Raw genomic sequence first — 23,714 nt, forward strand, 5'->3', positions numbered from 1 at the left:
ATGCAGCTTAAAATCCAAAGTAAATTCAACAGAACAAATATGGAAATACAAGACAGTACAGACACATACATATGCTCTCCCACACATGCATACAGAGATAGGACGTTTACACACAGCAGGTGAGGGTTACCTGGCTGGAAGCGTGGGTTTGCACGGAGCTTCTGGTTTCTCTGCTCAAAGAACTTGAAGACGGTGTAGAATAGAAGATTGTCTTCAGTGTTCTGTGCTGCCTCCAAGAACTTACGGGATGACACCATGTCCACAATGCCCACACTTCTAATGAATCTGCACAATACAGTAGGATTGAAACACTGACATACATAAAATGCACTACTTTTAATGAACCTTCACAATACAATATGACTGATACCCTCACATTCATAGAGCCTTGACATTCTGAAGACCGACTACTCCTAATGAAATATGCACAATACAATAGGACTGATACAGACATTCCAAGAATTCATAGAACTAATGAATCTGCACATTACAGTGGGTCTGATGATACACTGACATTCAGATACTTAGTTGACAAATCTATACAATTCAAGACTGATACAATGACATTCACTGACTATGTATTTACAAGATACAGCAGGACTGATATACTGACATTCAGAGACTTGACTACAAATGATACTATGCAGTGCAGCAGGACTGACAGACATTCCTAGACTTGACTACAAATGATATGGTACAATGTCGACAAGATTAAAGTATGTTTTTTCAGGAAACAGAAAATGGAATTTAATGGAGTTTGGACAGGTTCTGTAATGTCCAGTTAAACATGGAAAGCATGTGTCTCAAATATTAGAAATAAATAAATAAGTAAAAACAAAAAGAAGGGGTTTTTACCGTAAAGCAGGCAGCAGCTGGCACTTGGACAAAAGGACCTCAATGATCTCTTCATTGGCAGTCTGAAGTCTCTGCAACCCCAGGCAAGTATCAACCGTCAAAGAAAAATCACATCACTACAGAGAGAATGGACCCCAACAACATCAATACATTCCTCCCTGTCCCTGTCCCTAAAAAAAATACCTGCCTCAAACTCTACAGCTTTTTTTGCCATGCTCTATGTGACCTCAGTGTCTCCACACTTCTCTCCTGTGGCAAGTTCTTGCCAAACTCAACGATCCAGATAGCCATGGGGACTCGCATTCTACTCCACAGATCACTCGTTGCTGCCCTCTTCACTGGTTCTTTAAAAATAAACAAACTAAACGCAGAGTGGAGATTAATCAGAAAAATCAATGAAATATGGTGATGCATTTTTACTGTGAATGGTTTACCTTTCAAGTACTTTTTAGCTCATTTTGTTCAAGATCTTAGCTCGGGAGTGGTGTTTCACTACTTGGCAAGTACTAAACAAAGGAGACATGCCAACCTCAGTATCTATCAGTACTACAGCCTAAAAAAAAAATCTGGAACAAATCAAAATAATCAGTAAAAGCTTGCATTATATGTGGTCACAGTCATACAACAGCACACATACACATCAAACAAAAAAAACAACAAAACAAACACTGTGACACTGTTTTCACATGCATTCCTCTGTCAATTGATTTCTTGGTCTTTCTAAATTTCTGGTTCCAACAAATGCTGGCGCTTGCGCATCTAAGCTGCCACTGCAATTGTCTTATAAAATCAACCGCACACATTTTTTCCCCCGGCCCCAGAACCACCATGTAATTTTCTTATTTTCACAACCACCTGGTGACAATTTTGTTGATTTTTCTGAACAAACACAGCAAATAGAGATGGTGTGCATGTCTGCGCCAAAGTGCTACAAGATCAAGATGTATATAATGCTTTTGATCCTGACGATGATAGAATGATGATCATCTGACAGGTGAGACAATACATGAGTTATCTACTGTCTTTTTTTTTTTTATACATGAGGCAGTATGTGAGTGATTTATGTAAACTTTCGTTTTTCAGATTTTAAATTGCCTTTAACCCCTGAAAACGGAGTATGGCTGCCTACATGGTGGGGTAAAAAACGGTCATACACATAAAATTCCACTCATTTACATACGAGTGAGTGTGGGAGTTGCAGCCCACAAACGCAGAAGAAGAAGAAATTGTCTTTAAAATACAACAACAAAAAACCAACTTGATGCAGGGCTAAAATCTCCCATTCTGGGTAGGTTGCACAGGCCATAATTCTCATAGTGCTGAAAGGATTAAATCATCAACTGGTCTACTCACTTTGCATATATTTGCCTCCTTTGTTTCTGTATCTCACATTCCACTAATGATACCTTACTTTTTAGAGACTTCAGGTACATGCCAGACTCCCTCAGCTGGTTGAACAAAATGACTGGTGTTCACATTTATGATTCAGAATTCAGGGTACACTGGTCTTTACAGTCCACTGTAACAATGCTGCCATTGGGTGGAACTACTCTAGTGTCAAGAACATCTGTTTCCAACATTTTCCTAAAATGTTTACTGACATTTATCCCTACATTTCCTTGAACAGGTATCATTTACTCATGACTTCAGGCCAGAACATCAAGCAGTCTTTGACGGGCACAATAGCCAAGTGGTTAAAGCGTTGGACTGTTAATCTGAGGGTCCCGGGTTTGAATCACGGTGACAGCGCCTGGTGGGTAAAGGGTGGAGATTTTTACGATCTCCCAGGTCAACATGTGCAGACCTGCTAGTGCCTGAACCCCCTTCGTGTGTATATGTAAGCAGAAGATCAAATACGCACGTTAAAGATCCTGTAATCCATGTCAGTGTTCGGTGGGTTATGGAAACAAGAACATACCCAGCATGCACACCCCCGAAAACGGAGTATGGCTGCCTACATGGCGGGGTAAAAACGGTCATACACGTAAAAGCCCACTCGTGTGCATACGAGTGAACGCAGAAGAAGAAGATCAAGCAGTCTGTATTTTTATCTCAAGATAAGGTGGCTGCTATGTGGAAAATACCACTGACAACAAAAAAGGATAGAAATGTTGGTTATGCAAATTTACTGGGCGCCAGCATTTGTCTTGCTGTTTATCATTTTATTGTTTAAGAAACAGTTCTTCATTGTTTTATACAGGTTTTGTGTGCTTATGTTGTTTTTTCTTCTTTTTTTTTGTATTTATTTTTTATTTGATGAACAGTTTCTGACCTCAAACACTGAACTGAATGACAAGTCAGTCAAGAAAAAAGAAAGAAAGAAAAAAAAAAAAAAAAGGCACCATGACAGAATCCATACGGCACTGGACTTGTGATCTCGTGTTCTCTAGTAATTGGGTTTAAACACATCCTCCAACACTGCCCAACCCATGAAGCTCTATGGCGTCAAACCTGGCCAGGGGGCACAGAGCTACAGGCGCAGCTTTGGGGAGACCGCCACGACCTGGAGAAGACCGTGGGTTACGTCGTGGCGACAGGGGTGACCGTCTGACGCAGCCAAAACATGGAACGCGGAAGAAGAAGAAGAAGGGTTTAAAAGGAAATTTTCTACCTAAAATCATGTTAAGTAACATACTTACTGTGACCCACTAGTGCAGACTCTGGCAGGGGTCCGACATTCCTGTCCTGTGCAAACTACTATCTGCCTATGTGGAGAAAACGAAAGTAGCTACGGCCGATAACCTCCCGGAAGTAGGTAACCTCCCCTTTGCCCCCCTGACTAGCGCCCTCTTTTTATGGAAAGGCACTTCACTCCAATTTTTCTTCTTCAATCCCAGTGTGAATTGGGGAAGACTAAAACGGCAGAAGGAGAGGACTGGGCCCCTCTACCTTAAGCCCAGCTCCAGACACACTTGATATCAATTCACTGCCCAAATAGCCAAATAAGGCTATGGAACCTTTAACCTTAAACTTTAAAAAAAAAAAAAAAAAAAAAAAAAAAAGCCCCCACCTTGGCTTAGAACTTGGTTTCCGACCGAAGACAGGCGCTATATAAGTATCCATATCATTCATTCATTCATTCACTGTGTAGTGCAGCCTCACCTTGAGCATGTCGAGGGCCAGCTGATGTGCAGGGGGGTAGACAGACTCCAGGGACAGCATCAGACAGGCCAGGGGCTTGGAGTCGCCCAGCACGTGGTACTGCAGGAACTGGTGCAGCTGGTAGAAGCAGTTGTTGTGCACCAGAATGTTGATCACCAGTTCATACAGAAAGTGCTGAAACAGTGTGCACCACAATATTGATCACCAGTTCATACAGAAAGTGCTGAAACAGTGTGCACCAGAATGCTGATCACCAGTTCGTACAGAAAGTGCTGAAACAGTGTGCACCACAATGTTGATGACCAGTTCATACAGAAAGTGCTGAAACAGTGTACACCAGAATGTTGATGACCAGTTCATACAGAAAGTGCTGAAACAGTGTGCACCAGAATGTTGATCACCAGTTCATACAGAAAGTGCTGAAACAGTGTGCACCACAATGTTGATCACCAGTTAATACAGAAAGTGCTGAAACAGTGTGCACCACAATGTTGATCACCAGTTCATACAGAAAATGCTGAAACAGTGTGCACCACAATGTTGATCACCAGTTCATACAGAAAGTGCTGAAACAGTGTGCACCACAATGTTGATCACCAGCGTACAGAAAGTACTCATACAGAAAGTGCTGAAACAGTGTGTACCACAATGTTGATCACCAGTTCATACAGAAAGTGCTGAAACAGTGTGCACCACAATGTTGATCACCAGTTCATACAGAAAGTGCTGAAACAGTGCCAGGGCAATGGTCCAGGTGGTTAAGTGCTGGATTTTCAATCTGAGGGGCCTGGTTTTGATCACAGTGTTGACGTCTGGTGGTTTAAGGATAGAGATTTTTCTGATCTCCCATGTGCAGACGTCCTTAGTGCCATAACCACCTTCATGTGTATTTATATGCCAAAAAAATAAAATAAACGGTGCATGCTGAAGATCGCATTATCCATGTCAGTGTTCAGTGGCTTATTGCAACATGAACATTCCCAGCAAGCATTCCCCAAAATTAGAGCATGACTTTATCTGGCAGGGTATTTGTATATGTATTTATATTTGTATTTCTTTTTATCACAACAGATTTCTCTGTGTGAAATTCAGGCTGCTCTCCCCAGGGAGAGCGCGTCGCTACACTACAGCACTACCCCCTTTTTTTTTTTTTCCTGCATGCAGTTTTATTTGTTTTTCCTATCGATGTGCATTTTTCTACAGAATTTTGCCAGGAACAACCCTTTTGTTGCCATGGGTTCTTTTACGTGTGCTAAGTGCATGCTGCACACGGGACCTCGGTTTATCGTCTCATCTGAATGACTAGCGTCCAGACCACCACTCAAGTTCTAGTGGAGGGGGAGAAAATATCGGCGGCTGAACCGTGGTTTGAACCAGTGCGCTCAGATTCTCTTGCTTCCTAGGTGGACGCTTTACCTCTAGGCCATCACTCCACAAAACAGCCATACGAATAAAATCCCACTTGTACATAAGAATGGAAGCTGCCAACATGGAAGCTGCCAACCATGAATGCAGAGAGAGAAAAGAAAAAGTGCCAGTGCAAAGAGGCATGCTGTCATTGTCTTCAGGGACAGGATGAAATAAAAACTTCAATGCTGATGGGTGGAAGAAAAAAACAAACATGTGCATATACATCCCTGTATGAATGTGTATATATTGCTTCATGATGTTCTTTTTCTTTTGTTGCCCCCAGTCTAAAATTCTCTGGCAGGTGAAAACTGCAACATCCAAAGAACCTCCTCTTAAAAAAAAAAACAGCTTTGAAAACCTACCTGTTACAATCGCCCAGTTTATTTAGTCTTTCATTGCAATTTTGTGTCCTTAGGTGTTGACCTAACTGTTGTGTATGTGTTGGTGCATATGTGCTCTTATATGTGCACTTTAGCTGGTTGTGGTGGAGTGTGAGTGCATGTTTCCAAAGCGTGTGTATGCCCGTTGACATGTTTTTGTATGTTGTGAGTGATGGTTTTAAGTGTGTACATACATAAATTTCTATCAGCATTTGGCTGGATGTCTATGCAGGGTGTTCCGTTTAAAAGTTGCATGTTTTACTCCTCAATTTTTACAATGTACGGTGCAACGGAGTAGACCTTACATGGAAGATGTTATATAAATTATGTTATTATCATGATCACCTTTTTCATTCACAACAAATATTCATGTTTTTTGTTTTTGTTAATGATACTTTTATCATGTACAGCACAAAGCCCTCTAATTAATTTTGGATTTGCAATCTACAGACATTTATTATTATCATCATTATAATCATTATTGTTGTTATAACTCTTCTTCTTCTTATAATTCTTCTTATTATCATCATTATCATCACCATTATTATCATTACTATTACCTATTCTTTTTTTCCATGCAGTTGAATATTTACATCTCTACGTCAATGAAAGAACTATTAACCCCACCGCCCATACCCCTACCCAATAACTTTGACAACATAATTTTTGACGAAGAAAATATAAGTGCAGGCAAATTATACATTTAAGAAGGAAACAAATAAACAATCAGAAAAAAAGAAGACTTTTTGCCATTTTGCAACACTTTACCTGTACAGGAATGGCAAACTGGTTGAGGGAGCGGATGTATTCGATCAGCACGGACACCATGAACTTGTAGGGAATGTCCTGATCGCAAACAACATGACGTATCAGTTCACTAGAAAAGATCCCCCCATTCTGGATACAAACAGTATAAATTTTCTTTATACTGAATCAAAAGTTTCAACTTTCTTGTTCATTTCAGTGGTATCTCACCAACTCAACCAGCAAATCTGATACAAGAAAGTCAAACCACCTTATCAAGATGAGAAAGCTGAGCCTCAGCCTGGACTCTGGCCTGGAACTCCATTCAATGACAGGCTGCTGCAATACCATACTCAGACCTCTGTGACCAGGCAATTTATATGTAGCTGTGACCTTAGTTCACTCACAGCCTCCCCAAATTGAGACTTTCTTTTGTCAGTTTTGCTGATGACAGTGGTGAAAGATCGCCAAAATATACAAGCTGAATTTTCAATTGTGAGTAAAGAAAACTTTTTACTATATGCACATTATATACTTTCATCTTACCATGGAGTTCTTTTTCATTCTCTTGCACAACAAACAATAAAGCAGTTGACAGAGTAAGCAAATAATGAAAAGTAAAATGCTGATGTAATCGCTTACTCCTGAAGACAACTGACATTATTCTTTGTACAACTATAGCTGTTAATAGTTTAGTTTCAGCAAGTATAAAGCAGTGAGACAGACAGAGAAAGAGATAAAGAAAAATTGTGTATTTCTGTGCGCATGCAAGTACATTAAAAAATTTTTTCTGTGTGCATTTCCAGTGTGTGCTAAAAGCAACATGATTTGTGTGTGCACATATTTTCTCTCCACCTCCCCCCCCCACCCTCCTATTCCCTGCCCCATAATTTTGACTTAAAACCAATGATACTTTTGACCTTAATTTTCAATGGAATAAAATGATACTACAAAAAAAAGAGGTACAGTAAAGGGAAGAAAACCATATTCTTCAAACATGGAAAAAAATGTGTTCCTGTTCAGCACTGAAACAATGGGCTGGGGGTGAACAGCCAGGGAACACACACACACACACTGTGCTTCACCTGCTCATCACCTTTAGAGGTGTGCCATAAAACTGGTAAGTACCCCTAAAATCTGAGTTACATGTGTGGCAGCCTGGAAAAAAGGTCCGAGTTGCTGCAAATGGTTTTCAACAATACATACACAGAGAGTCTTTCATTCTCTTGGACTGTATCTATTCTTATGTGAGTGCATGTGTGTGCGTGCATGTGTGTGTGTGTGTGTGTGTGTGTGGAGTGAGGGGGAGCCAGTGCAGCATGCGAACAAATGAATGTGTGTAGGGATTGGTCCAAAAGTTGTAGCATGTAATGGTGTAAAAATGCTGGTTTTAAAAATCTGACACTGACACACACAAAAAAAAAAAAGAAAAAAAAAAAAAAGAAAAGAAAAAAAGGTTAAAAACTGGCATCTACCTCTACTGATCTGCATTATATATGTTTTATTGGCCAAATCTTACAACACATCTGAACATGTGAAAGGCAAAAGACATTCTGTGCAGGGTTCTCACGCGCATCACACTCCCCACTCTCTCACCTCCACACATGCAACATGTGAAACTACTAAAAAGGAAATTTTCTTCCTAAAATTACGTTTAAGTAACATACTAACCGTGACCCACTAGTGCAGACTCTGGCAGGGGTCTGATTCCTGTCCTGTGCAAACTACTACTTTGTGCTGTCATGAATCGACTACTGTAATTCTCTTCTTATACGCTGTCCACATAATATTCTTTAGTGAATTAAAAAACAATGCTGCCCGTCTGACTCTCAGAGTCCCACGTACTGATCACATTTCTCCTCACCTCTGCACTCAACATTGGCTCCCCACTGAAGCGAGAATCAAATACAAAGCTGCGTGTCTCTGCTATCCTGCTTTCCATTCTTCAGGACCTACATATCTTTCTGACCTTATCAGTGTTTTATACTCCCACAAGAAATCTCCGCTCTTCCTCTGACTGTTATCTTTTGAAACTTCCTTGTGTTAATACAAGGACCTATGGTGAACGTTCTTTCTTCTTTGCTGCTCCTCACATCTGGAACAACCTTCCTCATCATATCTGTACATCTGATTCTATTTCTGCTTTTCGCTCATCACTAAAAGCTCATCTTTTCAAAACCTATCTATAAGCACTCTCAATCTCCTTGTTCTCCAATACCACCCATGTCAGCTCATTTTGGATGTATGTGGAGTGTGTGGAGTGGGAAAGGGAGAGTGTGTGTGTGGGAAGGGGTGGGGGTGGGGGGCGGGGGTGGGGTTGAGAAAGAGTGGTCATGAATGATTTATGTAACTCATAAAATTTTTCTTTCATGTAAAGTGCCCTGAACTTTTAGAAAGAAAGGGTGCTATATAAATGTATATTATTATTATTATTATTCTTGTTATTATTAACATGCACACACACCACCTTCACAAGTTCAACAGTTCTGTGTAAATATCACGTCCACCTCCCCTTTCCAGGACCAGACAGCTCACCTTGTGTTCTTCAAAGACAGAAAAGACATGTGTGAACATGTCAGACTGGTCGATGATCACCTTGGGGCGTAAGCCACCAGATGCAGACATGGTTGAATCCATGGACTGAAACACGTTTTTTATGGTGTTGAGCATTTCAAAATCAAGACACATAATGCATATATGTTGGGGGGGAAAGGAGGCGACTTACAGCATTATGCCCTAAAAAACTGACAAATGGGTCAACAAATACAGAATCATGCATGAAACTGAACATATCTGTGCGTTATATTATACTGATTTAAATTATCAGCCCTGCACAACACAAGGTGCTGCCATATTGGATCAGGATCTCTAAAAAGGACACAGAATGAGGTCAACTGTGACATCACATGGGCTGTTCAAAGCCAACTTCCATGATTGCTTGTTTTGAACAACTGAGAAGAGACGGATGCCATTATGACTGACTGACTGACTGATTGGTCACTTGATTCTTTCTTTCTTCTTTTTTCCCCACCCCCAGTATTGGGACATTTGTTTTCTTTATTTCAAAGACAATGACTGATGATAGGGGTGATGAAGGTGCTGCTGTGAAGGTCCATTTAGGTCTATGACTACTTGACAAGGCTGCACTTTCATAATGAATCCTAGCGTCAACATGGCTGACAGATACAGACACTTTGAGCAACGCTCCTAAAGACACATCCATGAAAAGGATGACCCTCAACTGTGTGGTCCCAGTCTTCCCATTTGAGAATACAGCACAGTTAACTCTGAGTACAAGTCAGCCATGGCTTTAGAAAAAAACACCAAAACCACCATCTGATATGGATCGAACAAGCGTCCTCCCAGTCACCGGTCTTCGAGACTAACCACTTGGCCATGATGGCTGGCAACTGACTTTGTCCTGTGTGACTCACCATCATGGACGCCTCAGTCTCCAGGTAGGCCTTGTACACCTGGTTGAGCATGTCATACACCTGTGAGATGACGCCCAGGTTGGTCTGGTGGCCTGGGGTCAGCATGTCGCGGCACACTGCCTGCAGCACTGTCTTGCTCTCCCCCCGGTTCAACAGGAACTGGATCAGCTTCACCTGCACACATACTCTATGTCAACGTCAGGCTTCAACCCCCTGCTCCATGATATGGCCTGCCGGAAGTGCCCTGTTCAATCCCTGAACCGCCTGGTATGGCTTGCTTAACATTGTTCATTTATCTCTACTTTCGCTTTTAGCAATCCCATAATGCACTTAGAGCAGAAGTACATTTGTTCCTTCCACTGCTGCCATTGTGAAGTTTGAAGCAAGTGAGAAGTTTCTGAGCTATTAATTTTTAAACTGATTTTTTTTGGACAAAAATGGCTGAGAATGATTGATTAAATATGCCTTCAATCATGGGCAACTGTTATTATGAGGTGTCTCTATTTACAGCTGAGTATTTAGAGAATGAAAAAACGAGTACTGACACACAACAGATCACTCAGTGAGGGTCAGTTTTCATAATCTTTGATGCACACACAGCCTGAGACTTTTTCCAGAACATGTTGGAGTTTTTGGTTTAAATCAGTCTTCCCAATTAAAATGTTACCAATTTACTTGTATGTAAAATTATGATGTATTCTGCACAATATGAGCTGTCTTTTGCAGCAAAAGAAATAAAGCCTTATTTCATATGACTTTTTTTGTTTTGTTTGGTATATGTGAGTTCAGTGAGGAGTTACTTCCCTTCACATAGGATTTAGAAGCTCCCTTGGGATTTTTCTGTCAGGGGGCAGAGGGTTAATGCCTTGACTGCTAAACCTTGGTGAAATGAGATCTGTGTGTCATTAGTTTGAAAGGCAATTACTACTTTTCTCTGCTTTTCAATGGTTATTCAATTTTGCCGAACAAAAGCAATGCCATCCCAAGGAGGAAAGTCCAAATACGGAATGGTGACCAACGTACTAACCTGCAAGCTCCACTCTACTTCAGTGAAGTGACAACCCTGCACTGATGAACATGCTTACCAGCAGCAGTCAAGCAGTGCTGGCCTAGTGGTAACAAGAAGCTTGCCTAAGATCAAATCCCTCGCTCGCCAGAATTTTTGCCCTCTTTACTGGACCTTGGGTTGTGATGCACACTAGTCATTCGGATAAGATGACAAGCCAAGGTCCTTTGTGTAGCATGTATTTAACACATTAAAGAATCTATAGCAACAAGAGAATTGTCCCTAACAAAACTGTGTACAAGCAACCACTCTAATAGTAAAAAGTAAACAGAAACACAGAAAAAAGGGGGGGGGGGAGGGTGCTGCACTGTATCGCAACACTCTCCACAAGGAGAACATCCCAAATTTCCCACAGACAAATCTGTTGTGACAAAAGAGTAATACAAAATTAACCTTCTGGAAAGATTGAACATTTTATTGATTATTTCTTGTTGTTAAATTTCTGACAGTTTCCTTCACAGTTTAGTCAGACATTTCCGTTATTTATTTATTTTTTAGTTTGCATTTATATATGTTTCCCTGTCCTTTGTATACTGATGTTTTGTGTATATCTACTATCACACTTTGAGACAGATGTAAAACTGAAGAACTCACACTGAATACAACCAGCAGTGCACTATATGTGAGTATTTTTCACTCTTCCAACCAGTACACCATTTTGCCTTTCCTTGTAGTTTTGGTTTTCTGTGTGTGGAAGACAGACTGTAAAATGATTACTGATCTACACAGTTTTGATGAATTTCAAGCTGAATGTGATTTCATTTGAAGTTTATCTTTGATTATAATGTAAACTTTAAACATCATCAATCATAAAATCAAACCCCACCATACAGGAATATGCAATTATCAACACTCAGTAACTGGAAATCAGATTTCCCACAAATATCACACACAATTTTGTTAACACACTGACATAAGAAAAAAAAAGAGGTTAGTCACCCCTTCCCCTCTCCTCTTCCCCAAAAAACACCATCCTTCAGAGTCCAATCACGAGCATAACACATGCCACCAGAAAAGAAAAACAACTGCAAACTGAAAAAAAAAGAAAAAAAAAGAGAAGAAAATGAAACCAAGTAAAAAAACAACAACAACAACAACAAAAAAAAGCCCAAAGAAAAAGTAGAGAAAGCAGAGGACAAGCCTCCAGGTAGATCTGTTTCTCACCTTGTCAGGCAGCATGGCAACGATGGGTGCCAGATTCAGGTGCAGCGTCCACAGGCATCCTGCAATACAATTTACCAACATGAGCTGGAAAAAAACAACAACAAAAAACACCACCACCACCACATTCACAAACATCAGTTCATGACCCATTCATTCTGGCCAGTGTCTGGTTCTCAGGCTTCAGATGGCTGAAAAGACGGAGACTGGATTGACAGCTCTTTGGGTATCTTTTGATGCTCATAGTCTGGCAGACCACACAGGGCCATATCAGGACTGAAAAACTTAATACTGATTCTATATAACCTGGAAAAAAAAGACTAAAAAAAACCAACAACAAAAAGAATCCGGAAAAGAAAATCAGGCACAAGTTCAGTAATATTCATGTACATAAACCTAGAATATGCCTCTGATGAAGGCATTTGCCAGATTTTCCAGAGGATTAAAAAAAGAAAAACTTACCTGAAGATGAACAATTATATATAACAAAAACTGCTGACATGCACCTCACATGTCCTAGGCACAAAATAAAGCCAAAAACCCCCAAAACAATGTATTTTGTATTTCTTTTTATCACAACAGATTTCTCTGTGTGAAATTCGGGCTGCTCTCCCCAGGGAGAGCGCGTCGCCATACTACAGCGCCAACCATTTTTTTTCTATTTTTCCTGCGTCCAGATTTATTTGTTTTTCCTACTGACGTGGATTTTTCTACAGAATTTTGCCAGGAACAACCCTTTTGTTGCCGTGGGTTATTTTACGTGCGCTAAGTGCATGCTGCGCACAGACCTCGGTTTATCATCTCATCCGAATGACTAGCGTCCAGACCACCACTCAAGGTCTAGTGGAGGGGGAGAAAATATCGGCGGCTGAGCCGTGATTCGAACCAGCGCGCTCAGATTCTCTCGCTTCCTAGGCGGACGCGTTACCTCTAGGTCATCACTCCATCTCAATAGTTAGAGCGACCAATTATCAAGTCCACAAAAAGGCAAAAAATATTTCAAACTTTCCAGAAAAAAAACAGGTGAATGGACCAGCAAGGCAGAAAATGAGGAAGGGAGAGATGACGAAAAGAAACGGGAAAAGCCAGAAACAAAGCGATTGCCATGAAAGAAGAAGTTTGCAGCATAGAATTTCCAGGTAGGGTTACTACTTACACTGAAAGACCCCAGCACCCCCACAGGGGTGGATTGACAGCTGAGGAGAATGACTTCAACACACTATGCAATGGATAGCAAAAAACCAAAAAAATAGTAACGAATGACAGTGATGGAAAGGAGGACATTTCAAACACAGATCCTTCCAGGTGGGGATACTGATCACACTGAACCAGCCCCAGACACACCCTAGGAGAACAAACAGGGATCAGATGCAGCACACATGGACACCTACAATTTATGGCACCTCCATTTCCTCCTTGTGTTCAACATAAATCTAAGGGAAAACATTCAAGAATGCAGGTTCCATCATATCATCAAGAGATGGGAACACACACACAAAATTAAATTTGTGCCTCAGTTTTTTTTTCACTCTGCCCAGTATTTCATCTGAGTCTGTGTGTGAGTGTGCATATCTGTGAGTGCGCGTATCCCTGTATGAGTGAGCATATCTGTGTGTGAGTGCGTATACCTATTTAAGCATGTGTGCATGTGAAAGTGTGTGTGCATGCCATTCATAAGCATGTGTATGTATGTGTGGGTGATTATGTGCATGCAAGTGCTTTACTCAGTACAAGTGCTTTACTCAGTACATCATTGTTTATCAATGGCTGAAGAACTCACCCAGTTTGGCGTCAATCACAATGGCAGGCTGGAATACAACCCAGTTTGCAGAATCTGATCTTGATAAGGAATACATTGTTTCTGATCAAGGGAAAGTTTGTCCATAGTTAGTAACAAAATTCATCAGACTTTGTACACTATGACGTTATATGGCTAGAGGGTGGGTAGACGTGTGGTATCCTGATGTGCAACTCTTTGGGAGTGTGTACTTCCATGACAGTATCAGCATCAGTAGCTCAAACAGTGTGCATGTATGTAAGGATGTGTGAATGTGTTTTGTGTCTTTGCATTGGAGATGGGAAAGCAGCAGGCTCACTTTCAATAACAATTTTAGAAAGATGACACGCACCATTTACATCTGCAATAATAAAATTCTTCATTTTTTTACGTATTATTTATGTATTATAGATTTAGTGAATCCCAACGGGAAGTGTTCATCATTGCTATTCTTCATCTCATTCCTTTCTACTATTACAACAATACTGCAAACAAAATGCGTATCACAGATGCTGACACATGTACACACACAGGCATGCATGCACTGATGTTGGCACACCTGTGCAAAAAGGACAACACACACACACACAAAGGACACACACACATACACACACATAGAGGGAAATACACACACAGACACACACATAGACACACACACACAGGGGACACACACCCCTGAAGGTTCAGAAAGGGGATCAGAAGTGTGGTGGGTGGAAAAAAAAAAACGAAAAAGAAAAGAGGATCTGGATATATCTAAACCAATACTTGCATATTTCACAAGCATGACAACACTTCTGAAAGTCTCAGTATGCCAAGGATACATAGTTCACAGAAAAATTCTGTTTTGTCTGTGCCAGCTTGCATGTTTACAGCTGAAAAATAGAACAGCCACAATGAAGTAATTTCATGACCAGTCTCTCTCTCTCTCTCTCACACACACACAACTCAACACACCACAAACCACTACACCACACCACCTCCATCACACACACACACAGACCTCAAGTCAACCGTTGATCAAAATCAATATATGGAAAGTACCATTCTTACTGGGAAAGCATACTGCTGAATTGTCCCTTACCACAAACAACAACCCCTATTTTTTGTGAATTTTTTGGCACTTCTCTTTCATCTAGAACTTTGAATACATTTGCACTGAAAATACACTTCCAGACATGAGTGCTCAATCAGAATATGGAACGTCTGCAGCCTTCTTGAATGGAATGGAACATGCAAGGCAGATTTGTGTTGTGCCGGATTAACAACATATCAGAATATGGAATGTCTGCAGCCTTCTTGAATGGAATGGAACATGCAAGGCAGATTTGTGTTGTGCTTGTCAACTGGATTAACAACATATCAGAATATGGAATGTCTGCAGCCTTCTTGAAAGAAATGGAACATGCAAGGCAAATTTGTGTTGTGCCGGATTAACAACATATCAGAATATGGAATGTCTGCAGCCTTCTTGAAAGAAATGGAACATGCAAGGCAAATTTGTGTTGTGCCGGATTAACAACATATCAGAATATGGAATGTCTGCAGCCTTCTTGAAGGGAATGGAACATGCAAGGCAGATTTGTGTTGTGCCGGATTAACAACATATCAGAATATGGAATGTCTGCAGCCTTCTTGAAGGGAATGGAACATGCAAGGCAGATTTGTGTTGTGCCGGATTAACAACATATCAGAATATGGAATGTCTGCAGCCTTCTTGAAGGGAATGGAACATGCAAGGCAGATTTGTGTTGTGCTTGTCAACTGGATTAACAACATATCAAGTCAGCCTAAGGGCAGTAGTGCACTATGAGTAATGTTAAAATGTGTGTAAACTGCAATATACCAGAGTTAATCAATACATATATGTATGTATACCAAGTTAGAAACAACCACAAAGTATACCCACCAAACACACAAGATATATAACAATACCGCTTCTCACCCGATGAACAAGAACACACACACATATATACAAAACAGACATGGCAGAACACACTGATACACAGAAAAAACACATCAGAAGGATACACAGCACATACACAGCAGAGCACACACAGAACATACACGGCAGAAGACTGTACAGATGCACAGAACACATGCAACAAAGCACACACAGACATGCAGAACGCACATGGCAGGAATAGCTTAAAAGGCTTGATGGGCAATGGAGACAGCACAGGGTAGTGGTATTTGACAAAGCCGTCGGACTTCCCATCCAGTTTGATGTCAAACACCACAGACGTCTGAAACACACCAACACCTTTCTCTCTTTGAAGTGCACAACATTTCATGCACATTTACACAGCTTCTGTTCCCTTCATTCACTTCTGTTCCCTTCATTCCACTTCTGTTCCCTTCATTCCACTTCTGTTCCCTTCATTCCACTTCTGTTCCCTTCTTTCCACTTCTGTTCACTTCATTCCACTTCTGTTCACTTCATTCCACTTCTGTTCCCTTCTTTCCATTTCTGTTCACTTCTGTTCCCTTCATTCCACTTCTGTTCCCTTCTTTCCACTTCTGTTCCCTTCTTCCATTTCTGTTCCCTTCTTTCCACTTCTGTTCACTTCTTTCCACTTCTGTTCCCTTCTTCCACTTCTGTTCCCTTCATTCCACTTCTGTTCCCTTCTTTCCACTTCTGTTCCCTTCTTCCACTTCTGTTCCCTTCTTTCCACTTCTGTTCACTTCTGTTCCCTTCTTTCCACTTCTGTTCCCTTCATTCCACTTCTGTTCCCTTCATTCCACTTCTGTTCCCTTCTTTCCACTTCTGTTCCCTTCTTCCATTTCTGTTCCCTTCATTCCACTTCTGTTCACTTCTGTTCCCTTCATTCCACGTCTGTTCCCTTCATTCCACTTCTGTTCCCTTCATTCCACTTCTGTTCACTTCTGTTCCCTTCATTCCACGTCTGTTCCCTTCTTTCCACTTCTGTTCCCTTCATTCCACTTCTGTTCACTTCTTTCCACTTCTGTTCCCTTCATTCCACTTCTGTTCACTTCTTTCCACTTCTGTTCCCTTCTTCCCACTTCTGTTCACTTCTTCCCACTTCTGTTCCCTTCTTTCCACTTCTGTTCACTTCATTCTTTGAAAACAAGTACTGCACATTTTAAATCTGTATGAAATGTTAAGCAAATGACCTGTGAATAAGACAAAAGAAGTAGTGACCCCCCCCCACCCCCCTCCCCTCCATGAATATCAACTAAAAGGAAAAATTAACATGCTAAATCAACCAATCAATAAGATATTAATCAATCAAAAACTAAAAACATTCACCAATCAATTTATGACTTAATCAATCAACAAGCTCCCAATTCATCATTGTTGCTGAAGCCAAGCTGACTCTACAGGGCTGAAAACTTTGTCCATAACAACCTGTGGTACCTAAAAAAACCAAATAAATCTTTAAAAAAAAAAAGAAAAAAAAGGAAAAGAACATTAGGCACAAGTACAGTCAAATTCATGCACATCAACCAAAAACATGCCTCTGATGCTGACTATTCTATCAATTTTTCACTGGAGAAAAAAAAAGAAAAAGAAACGTGAACATGAACATAATTATACACAATACACAAAAACATACATAATAACAGACACACAAAACCAAAAAATGCCAGAATGCAAGTTCATACTAGGCACACACACACAAAAAAAAAAAGGAAAGAAGAGAGAATACCCAATTATCAAGTCCAGAAGAACTAAAAGACAAAAAAATATTCAAAGTTTTCCAGAACAACCCCCCCCCCCCCCCAGGTAAACAGACCAGCAAGGTAGGAAATAAGAAACAAAGAGACAACAGAAAGAAAAAAAAAAAAAAAGCCAGAAACAAAGCGAGTGACAGGAAAGAGGACAATCCTCGTAGAGAATTCCCAGATGTGGGGGGACGCTGTAACTGTAAGTACCACCAACCTCCCCAAGACCTGAACAACCAGACCCCAGGGCACCAGCCAGTAGGCTGTTAAACTCAACTCTACAGCCTCCCCATGGGGGGGAGCTTCCCACTGTGCTATCACCTACTGTGCATGCAATGTGGATGAAGAGAGAGAGAAAAAAAGAAGACATTAAAAAAAACCACCACCACAAACACATGCTTCTGATGACCCTCTTCATATCAATAGGCACAACAGTCTAGTGGTTAAAGCATTGGACTTTCAATCTCAAGGTCCCAGGTTCGAATCTTGGTAACTGGGTCTGGTGGGTAAAGGGTGGAGATTTTTCTGATGGAGATTTTTCTGATCTTCCAGGTCGACATGTGCAGACCTGCTTGTGCCCGAACCCCCTTCATGTGTATATGCATGCAGGTGATAAAATACGCACATTAAAGATCCTGAAATCCATGTCAGCATTCGGTGGGTTATGGAAACAAACATACCCAGCATGCACACCCCCAAAAACAGAGTATGGCTGCCAACATGGCGGGGTAAATAAACAAAACAGTCATACATGTAAAATGTTACCTGTTTGAGTGTGTATGCGTGTGTGACTTAAACCTGACAGGATGACACAGGAAACAAATGATGAGCGTCCAATGACAGCTGTCAGCTCTACCCAGGTAGGCAGCCTCTTGTGCAAATGACCCCTTGTTTGTAAAGCACTAAGAACTTGGTCTCTGACCGTAGATAGGTGCTATGTAAGTATCTATATCATCAACCCCCCACTCCCCCACTTACTTTTGAGGCCTGGTGGTGCACCATGACCAGACTGTCCACAACGTTGATGGCAAAACGCCCACTCATGTCCAGCTTCAAGATGTCCGTCTTTCGGGCTGGCCCTTCCCTGCAAAACACACTGCCCCTTTAAAACCTACCCAGGACAGTAACAATTAATAATAAACATCACTGTGTGGGCTAATCTGGACGCCACCACCCCTTTAAAACCTACCCGGGACAATAACAAGTTAATTATAAATATTGTGTGGGCCCCTTTAAAACCAGCCCAGGACAATAGCAATTAATAACAATTATCATTGTGTGGCATCACCTGGATGCCACCAGCCCTTTAAAACCTGCCCGGGACTTTAATAATTAATAAACATCATTGTGTGGACTCAAATGGATGCCACTGCCCCTTTAAAACCAATCCAGGACAATAACTATTAATAACAAATATCTTTGTGTGGGCTCATCTGGATGCCACCGCCCCTTTAAAACCTGCCCAGGACAATAACAAATAATAATAAACATAATTGTGTGGGCTCATCTGGATGCACTCCAGAACATGACCCATTTCATTTTGAGGGCTAGCCTCCCAGTGGAAAGAGCTAAGAAGCACAAGCTGATGTTGCATACATCTCAGGATAAACAGTCACTCCTCATTTATTACTGATCATGGTACTATAATTTTTCTTCTTACTTTATTATTTGTTCATTCTGTATTTTGTTTCCAGTATAAAAATCTAGGCATGTAATACAAAAACTAAGTCTGATTATATAAAAACAACAACAAAGAGAGAGACGGAGAGAAGGACGGCAGGAGAGAGAGAGAACACAGATACACAGAAAAGCAACCTAATGCAACCAGGAACACATCACAGTTAATTAAAAAAAACAACAACAAGTCTGCCACTTACTTCAGTACATGATACATGACAATTTCAGCTCCAGCTGCAGCATTGGGAGGATGTCTCAGCACAATCACATACAGGTTCTCATAACTGAAACCAGACCATGTTATTCAGACCTCTGATACACACTTCAACATGTATCAATCAACAACACAATCACTAATTATCTCCCTTGCATCAGTTTCCCGTTCCACTCAATGCTATATATTTTGTGTCATTTACTGCTGTTTTCGATAAAAACACTGTCAAATCTGGAAGACACAAAGTGAGATGTGTACAGGCAATCCTCAGAAATAATGTGCGTTGCATCAGTACCTTTACTGCTTTTAATTACCCATCTGATCCCTTTTGGACAAAATAACATGGAATCAGGCAAACGTATCCAAGTATCAAGAAAAAAAAGTCATTTCGGTACCATCACTGTTTCTAAAGCTGCAGATCAGTGCAGATCATATGTCAACAGTGACCAGTCAAAATAATATTAAGAAAAGAAATTTAGAAACAAAAAGAAAAAAAGGATAAATACAAATGACTGAGAGGTTCCAAAGATACAGCAGTTTAAACTGTCCAGTCAGTCTCATGCACTGGCAGTTTCCAGCTGTGCTCTGGCTGGAGAGAATGACCATGTTTCACATCTGGCACGATGGGTGCAATAGCTGAATGCTTAAAGAGTTGGACTTTCAATCTGAGGGTCCCAGGTTCGAATCTCAGTAATGGTGCCGGGCGGATGGAGATTTTTCTAATCTTCCAGGTCAAAATATGTGCAGACATGCTAGTGCCTGAACCCCCTTTCATGTGTATACACAAGCAGAAGATCAAATATGCACATTAAAGATCCTGTAATCCGTGTCAGTGTTTGGTGGGTTAAGGAAACAAGAACATACCCAGCATGCACACCCCCGAAAATGGAGTATGGCTGCCTACATGGTGGGGTAAAAACGGTCATACACATAAAAGCCCACTCATGTACATACGAGTGAATGTGAGAGTTGCAGCCCATGAACGCAGAAGAAGACATCGGTCACACTGACTTAAAACAGAAGTGGCATAAGGGTTAACAAAAGAAGTAAAGCAATATTCACACCACTTAAAGGACACACCCCCTAGCAAGCACAAAAATGAAAACATCAAACACAAACACCAGAACGCCTCAATTCAAAGCACAGGACAATCTCTAATGTCTAATATCATAGCCGTCAGTACATCAATGTAAGAGGACAACATGTAACAGAATGATACTCACATGACTGCCATGGTCACATCACGATCGTGCAACATAGGCTTGTGAGGTTTGGGAAAGGACGGCAGGTCCACCTCAAACTTGGGCAGTCGTGTCATCACACCCATCTGTTCAACACCATCATAGGCAAATAACTGGGTAAAGACTTCTTTTGTCCTTTTTGTGATCTAAACCAAAAAGCTGATATGTGATGTAAAGCCTTTTATATATATATATATTTGTTTTATTCAATATTTTTTCTTCTTCTCTCCTAAATGTGATCTTGGCCGTAAGACTGGAAAGTTTATTTTTTGTGCATTAAAAAAAAAAAGAGGCAATTATCATAATTTAATGAACAACAATACGCTATAACCATAAAACAAAATTCTGTATCTGCTTTGTTCCTCATACATATATCTTGGCAACATAATCTAATAATCTTATGTTAAGTCAACATAAAGAGACAAAAAAAGCTTCAATGAAGTAACAATAACTAAATGTAGCGGCAAAATGAATGGGCAACCCTATCCAACACATCTTTTTCTAGTTCCACCAAGTCAGCTGTTCAATGGCAAATGATATAACAAAATGGTGAATATTCCTTCACATGACATGCTGGACTTTTTTCCTCTTTTTGTGGGAGGGAGGGTTTGGGGGGAGGGCGAAGCTGGAGGGGAGGTTTGGGGCGTGGGGGGCTGCCTCATCATGTACACCCTTTCAGCGGCATTACCCACATGCCACTCAACTCGAGTCTCCTGTACACAGCAATACCCAAACTTGTTCTGCTGCACTGCAGAACAGGCAGACCATAAGTAGCTACTGGTGTTTGGTGGTCATGAGGCCACACATCACAGAAGACCCTGCACTGTTACCAAGTCAGCACATGCAGGACACCAGCCTACTGATGACAATATTCGCTTAGTCACGCAGCAGGACTAAGTGAACATCCTGCACGCAGTGACATGTGCTTGGGTTCTATAGCCCCCCCTCTAGCCCCTCCCCCCGCCCCCGACCACCACACCCCTGTCCACCACCTTCCTCACAACCCCACCCACAAAAAAGCTGAACAAAATCAAGTTCATACGAAAGCATTTTTCCTATCCAAAACTTTTTTGTCTCTTCTGAACTATGCTGTTCTCAGATGTACTGTAATATTTTGTAAAAAAAAAAAACCAACCAAACAACTACCGTGCAATGTATTGTATGATGTGCAGAACTACAGGCAAAACCGTGCAACACTTTCAGAAGAGAATGACTGCCTTAAAGTGGAATAAAAACTGTCACACAAGTAAAACCACATTCATAGAAACATGTGAACTTGAGAGTTCCAGCCCAAGCATGGGAAAAGAAGAAAGCTGGTGGAGGGTTTTCTATTTAGTTTTCTGTTTACATTGATTTCTTATTTTCTATTTCTATTTTTTGTATTTTTATCTTTTCAACCATAACATTCAAATGTAAAATATCATATCTTAACTAAATGTCTAAAATCACTAGTATGAGTGTATCTGTGATGTAACACCAAATCATTCTTTTTAAAATCCTCCTGGGAATAGAAGATCTAGATCTCGGAATATGAAACAGATTTGTATGTTTTGGTATGTCAGTCATCATCATCTGTGCCAGCTATCACCTAGAAAGCCACAGTATGTTTATGTAATTCACATCAAACTTCAGGCAAAATGGTCCTCGAACATTTGTCAACAAAGCACACACATGTACATTTCCATCACAAAGCCAGAAGAGGGATGGGGGGTGGGGGGGGGTGGGGGGGGGACACAGCAGACTGACCTTAAACTGGACAGGGTGAAGCGTATTGCCCAGGTTTCCAGTGGACAGCAGCAAGAAACCAGAACTAGCCTGAAATCATGTCATTCCAACTCCAGTCATTCCTTCCGCAATATATGATTCTTCTTACATGATAGACAAATAGCCCAGTCTCAACCCCCGACCCCACCACATACACATAAAAGCCAGACAGACAGAATAGTGAGGCAGAGGGAGAAAGACAGAGAGGAGTGAGAAAGAGAGAGACCAAGGAGTTAGGAAAGAGAGACAGAGAGAGCGGGGGAGGTTGGGAGAAAGAATTAGTCAAGATCAGTAGGACAGAAAGGGGAGGAACAGGCAAGTAAACAGAAAAGAGAAAGAGAAATACAGTGAGTGTGAAAGAGAGCAAACAGTTCAATGTAAAAAGGAAAGAACAAAACAGAGGATAATGCCTGACACTTTACTCAATATACTGAACTATGTTAGGCTCCTTCCCCAGTCACAAACACTCAAAACATGAAACTGGGAATAAATATATTAGATGAATACAAACAGATTATAAAGCTAGAAAGAAAAATCAACCATTGAGCAATACCCTTCCAACACCAGTAACTGCTCCAAAATCAAAGAAAGAGAAAAGAACTGATGATCTATTTTCTTTCTCAAGTCCCTCCACCTCTCGCAGCATCCCTCCCCTTTATCTCCCCTAACACAGCAATGAAATGAAGCAAACTTACTGACCAGCCAAAAGTACCACTTGATGTCCAGACTGACTGACTTGATCGCCTTGAAAGATTTCTTCTCTGGCAGCACCTAATCAGGAATTGTAAACAGGATTCTGTCACTTTAAATCAAACAACTGCAAACATATATGTATATATGCATTAGATCAATGCATGTGCACATGCAAATGTGTGCGCATTAACACCCACACATACATGCACACACCCACACACAATTGCTGCTCTCCAAAAATGACAATAATACTCATGTCAAACAATAAAAAAAACAAACCCATTCACATAAAAACAAAAGCTGACAAGTAGGCCACTATAATTTCAGAGCAAAGACAACAGCAAAGAAAAGCTTGCGCTATATCATCTTGTATCTGTAACAGGAAATTTTCTATCTAAAATTACGTTTAAATAACATACTTACCGTGACCCAACTAGTGCAGACTCCGGCAGGGGTCTGACATTCCTGTCCTGTGCAAACTACTATCCGCCTATGCGGAGCAGACGAAACTA

At 40.9% G+C, this 23,714-nt stretch overlaps 1 protein-coding gene across 4 annotated transcripts in view; it reads right to left on the bottom strand.

Annotated features, from left to right (window-relative positions):
* Nucleotides 1-23,714, bottom strand: part of LOC143279805 (regulator of MON1-CCZ1 complex-like) — a 30,095-nt gene that overhangs the window by 2,440 nt on the left and 3,941 nt on the right. For all 4 annotated transcript variants that reach the window (XM_076583989.1, XM_076583990.1, XM_076583988.1 and 1 more), the window contains exons 7-21: nucleotides 23,209-23,280; nucleotides 22,492-22,560; nucleotides 20,728-20,831; nucleotides 19,491-19,574; nucleotides 18,592-18,697; nucleotides 16,061-16,172; nucleotides 14,751-14,801; nucleotides 13,933-13,986; nucleotides 12,156-12,214; nucleotides 9,926-10,099; nucleotides 9,027-9,131; nucleotides 6,516-6,593; nucleotides 3,958-4,131; nucleotides 856-926; nucleotides 131-285 (exon numbers count right to left, since the gene is read on the bottom strand). In XM_076583989.1, coding sequence (XP_076440104.1) covers nucleotides 131-285; nucleotides 856-926; nucleotides 3,958-4,131; nucleotides 6,516-6,593; nucleotides 9,027-9,131; nucleotides 9,926-10,099; nucleotides 12,156-12,214; nucleotides 13,933-13,986; nucleotides 14,751-14,801; nucleotides 16,061-16,172; nucleotides 18,592-18,697; nucleotides 19,491-19,574; nucleotides 20,728-20,831; nucleotides 22,492-22,560; nucleotides 23,209-23,280 — 1,468 coding nt within the window. The remainder of the gene's footprint in view (nucleotides 1-130; nucleotides 286-855; nucleotides 927-3,957; nucleotides 4,132-6,515; nucleotides 6,594-9,026; nucleotides 9,132-9,925; nucleotides 10,100-12,155; nucleotides 12,215-13,932; nucleotides 13,987-14,750; nucleotides 14,802-16,060; nucleotides 16,173-18,591; nucleotides 18,698-19,490; nucleotides 19,575-20,727; nucleotides 20,832-22,491; nucleotides 22,561-23,208; nucleotides 23,281-23,714) is intronic.

This window comes from Babylonia areolata, chromosome 3, assembly GCF_041734735.1.
Source record: "Babylonia areolata isolate BAREFJ2019XMU chromosome 3, ASM4173473v1, whole genome shotgun sequence".
NCBI classification, from domain to species: Eukaryota; Metazoa; Mollusca; class Gastropoda; order Neogastropoda; family Buccinidae; genus Babylonia; species Babylonia areolata.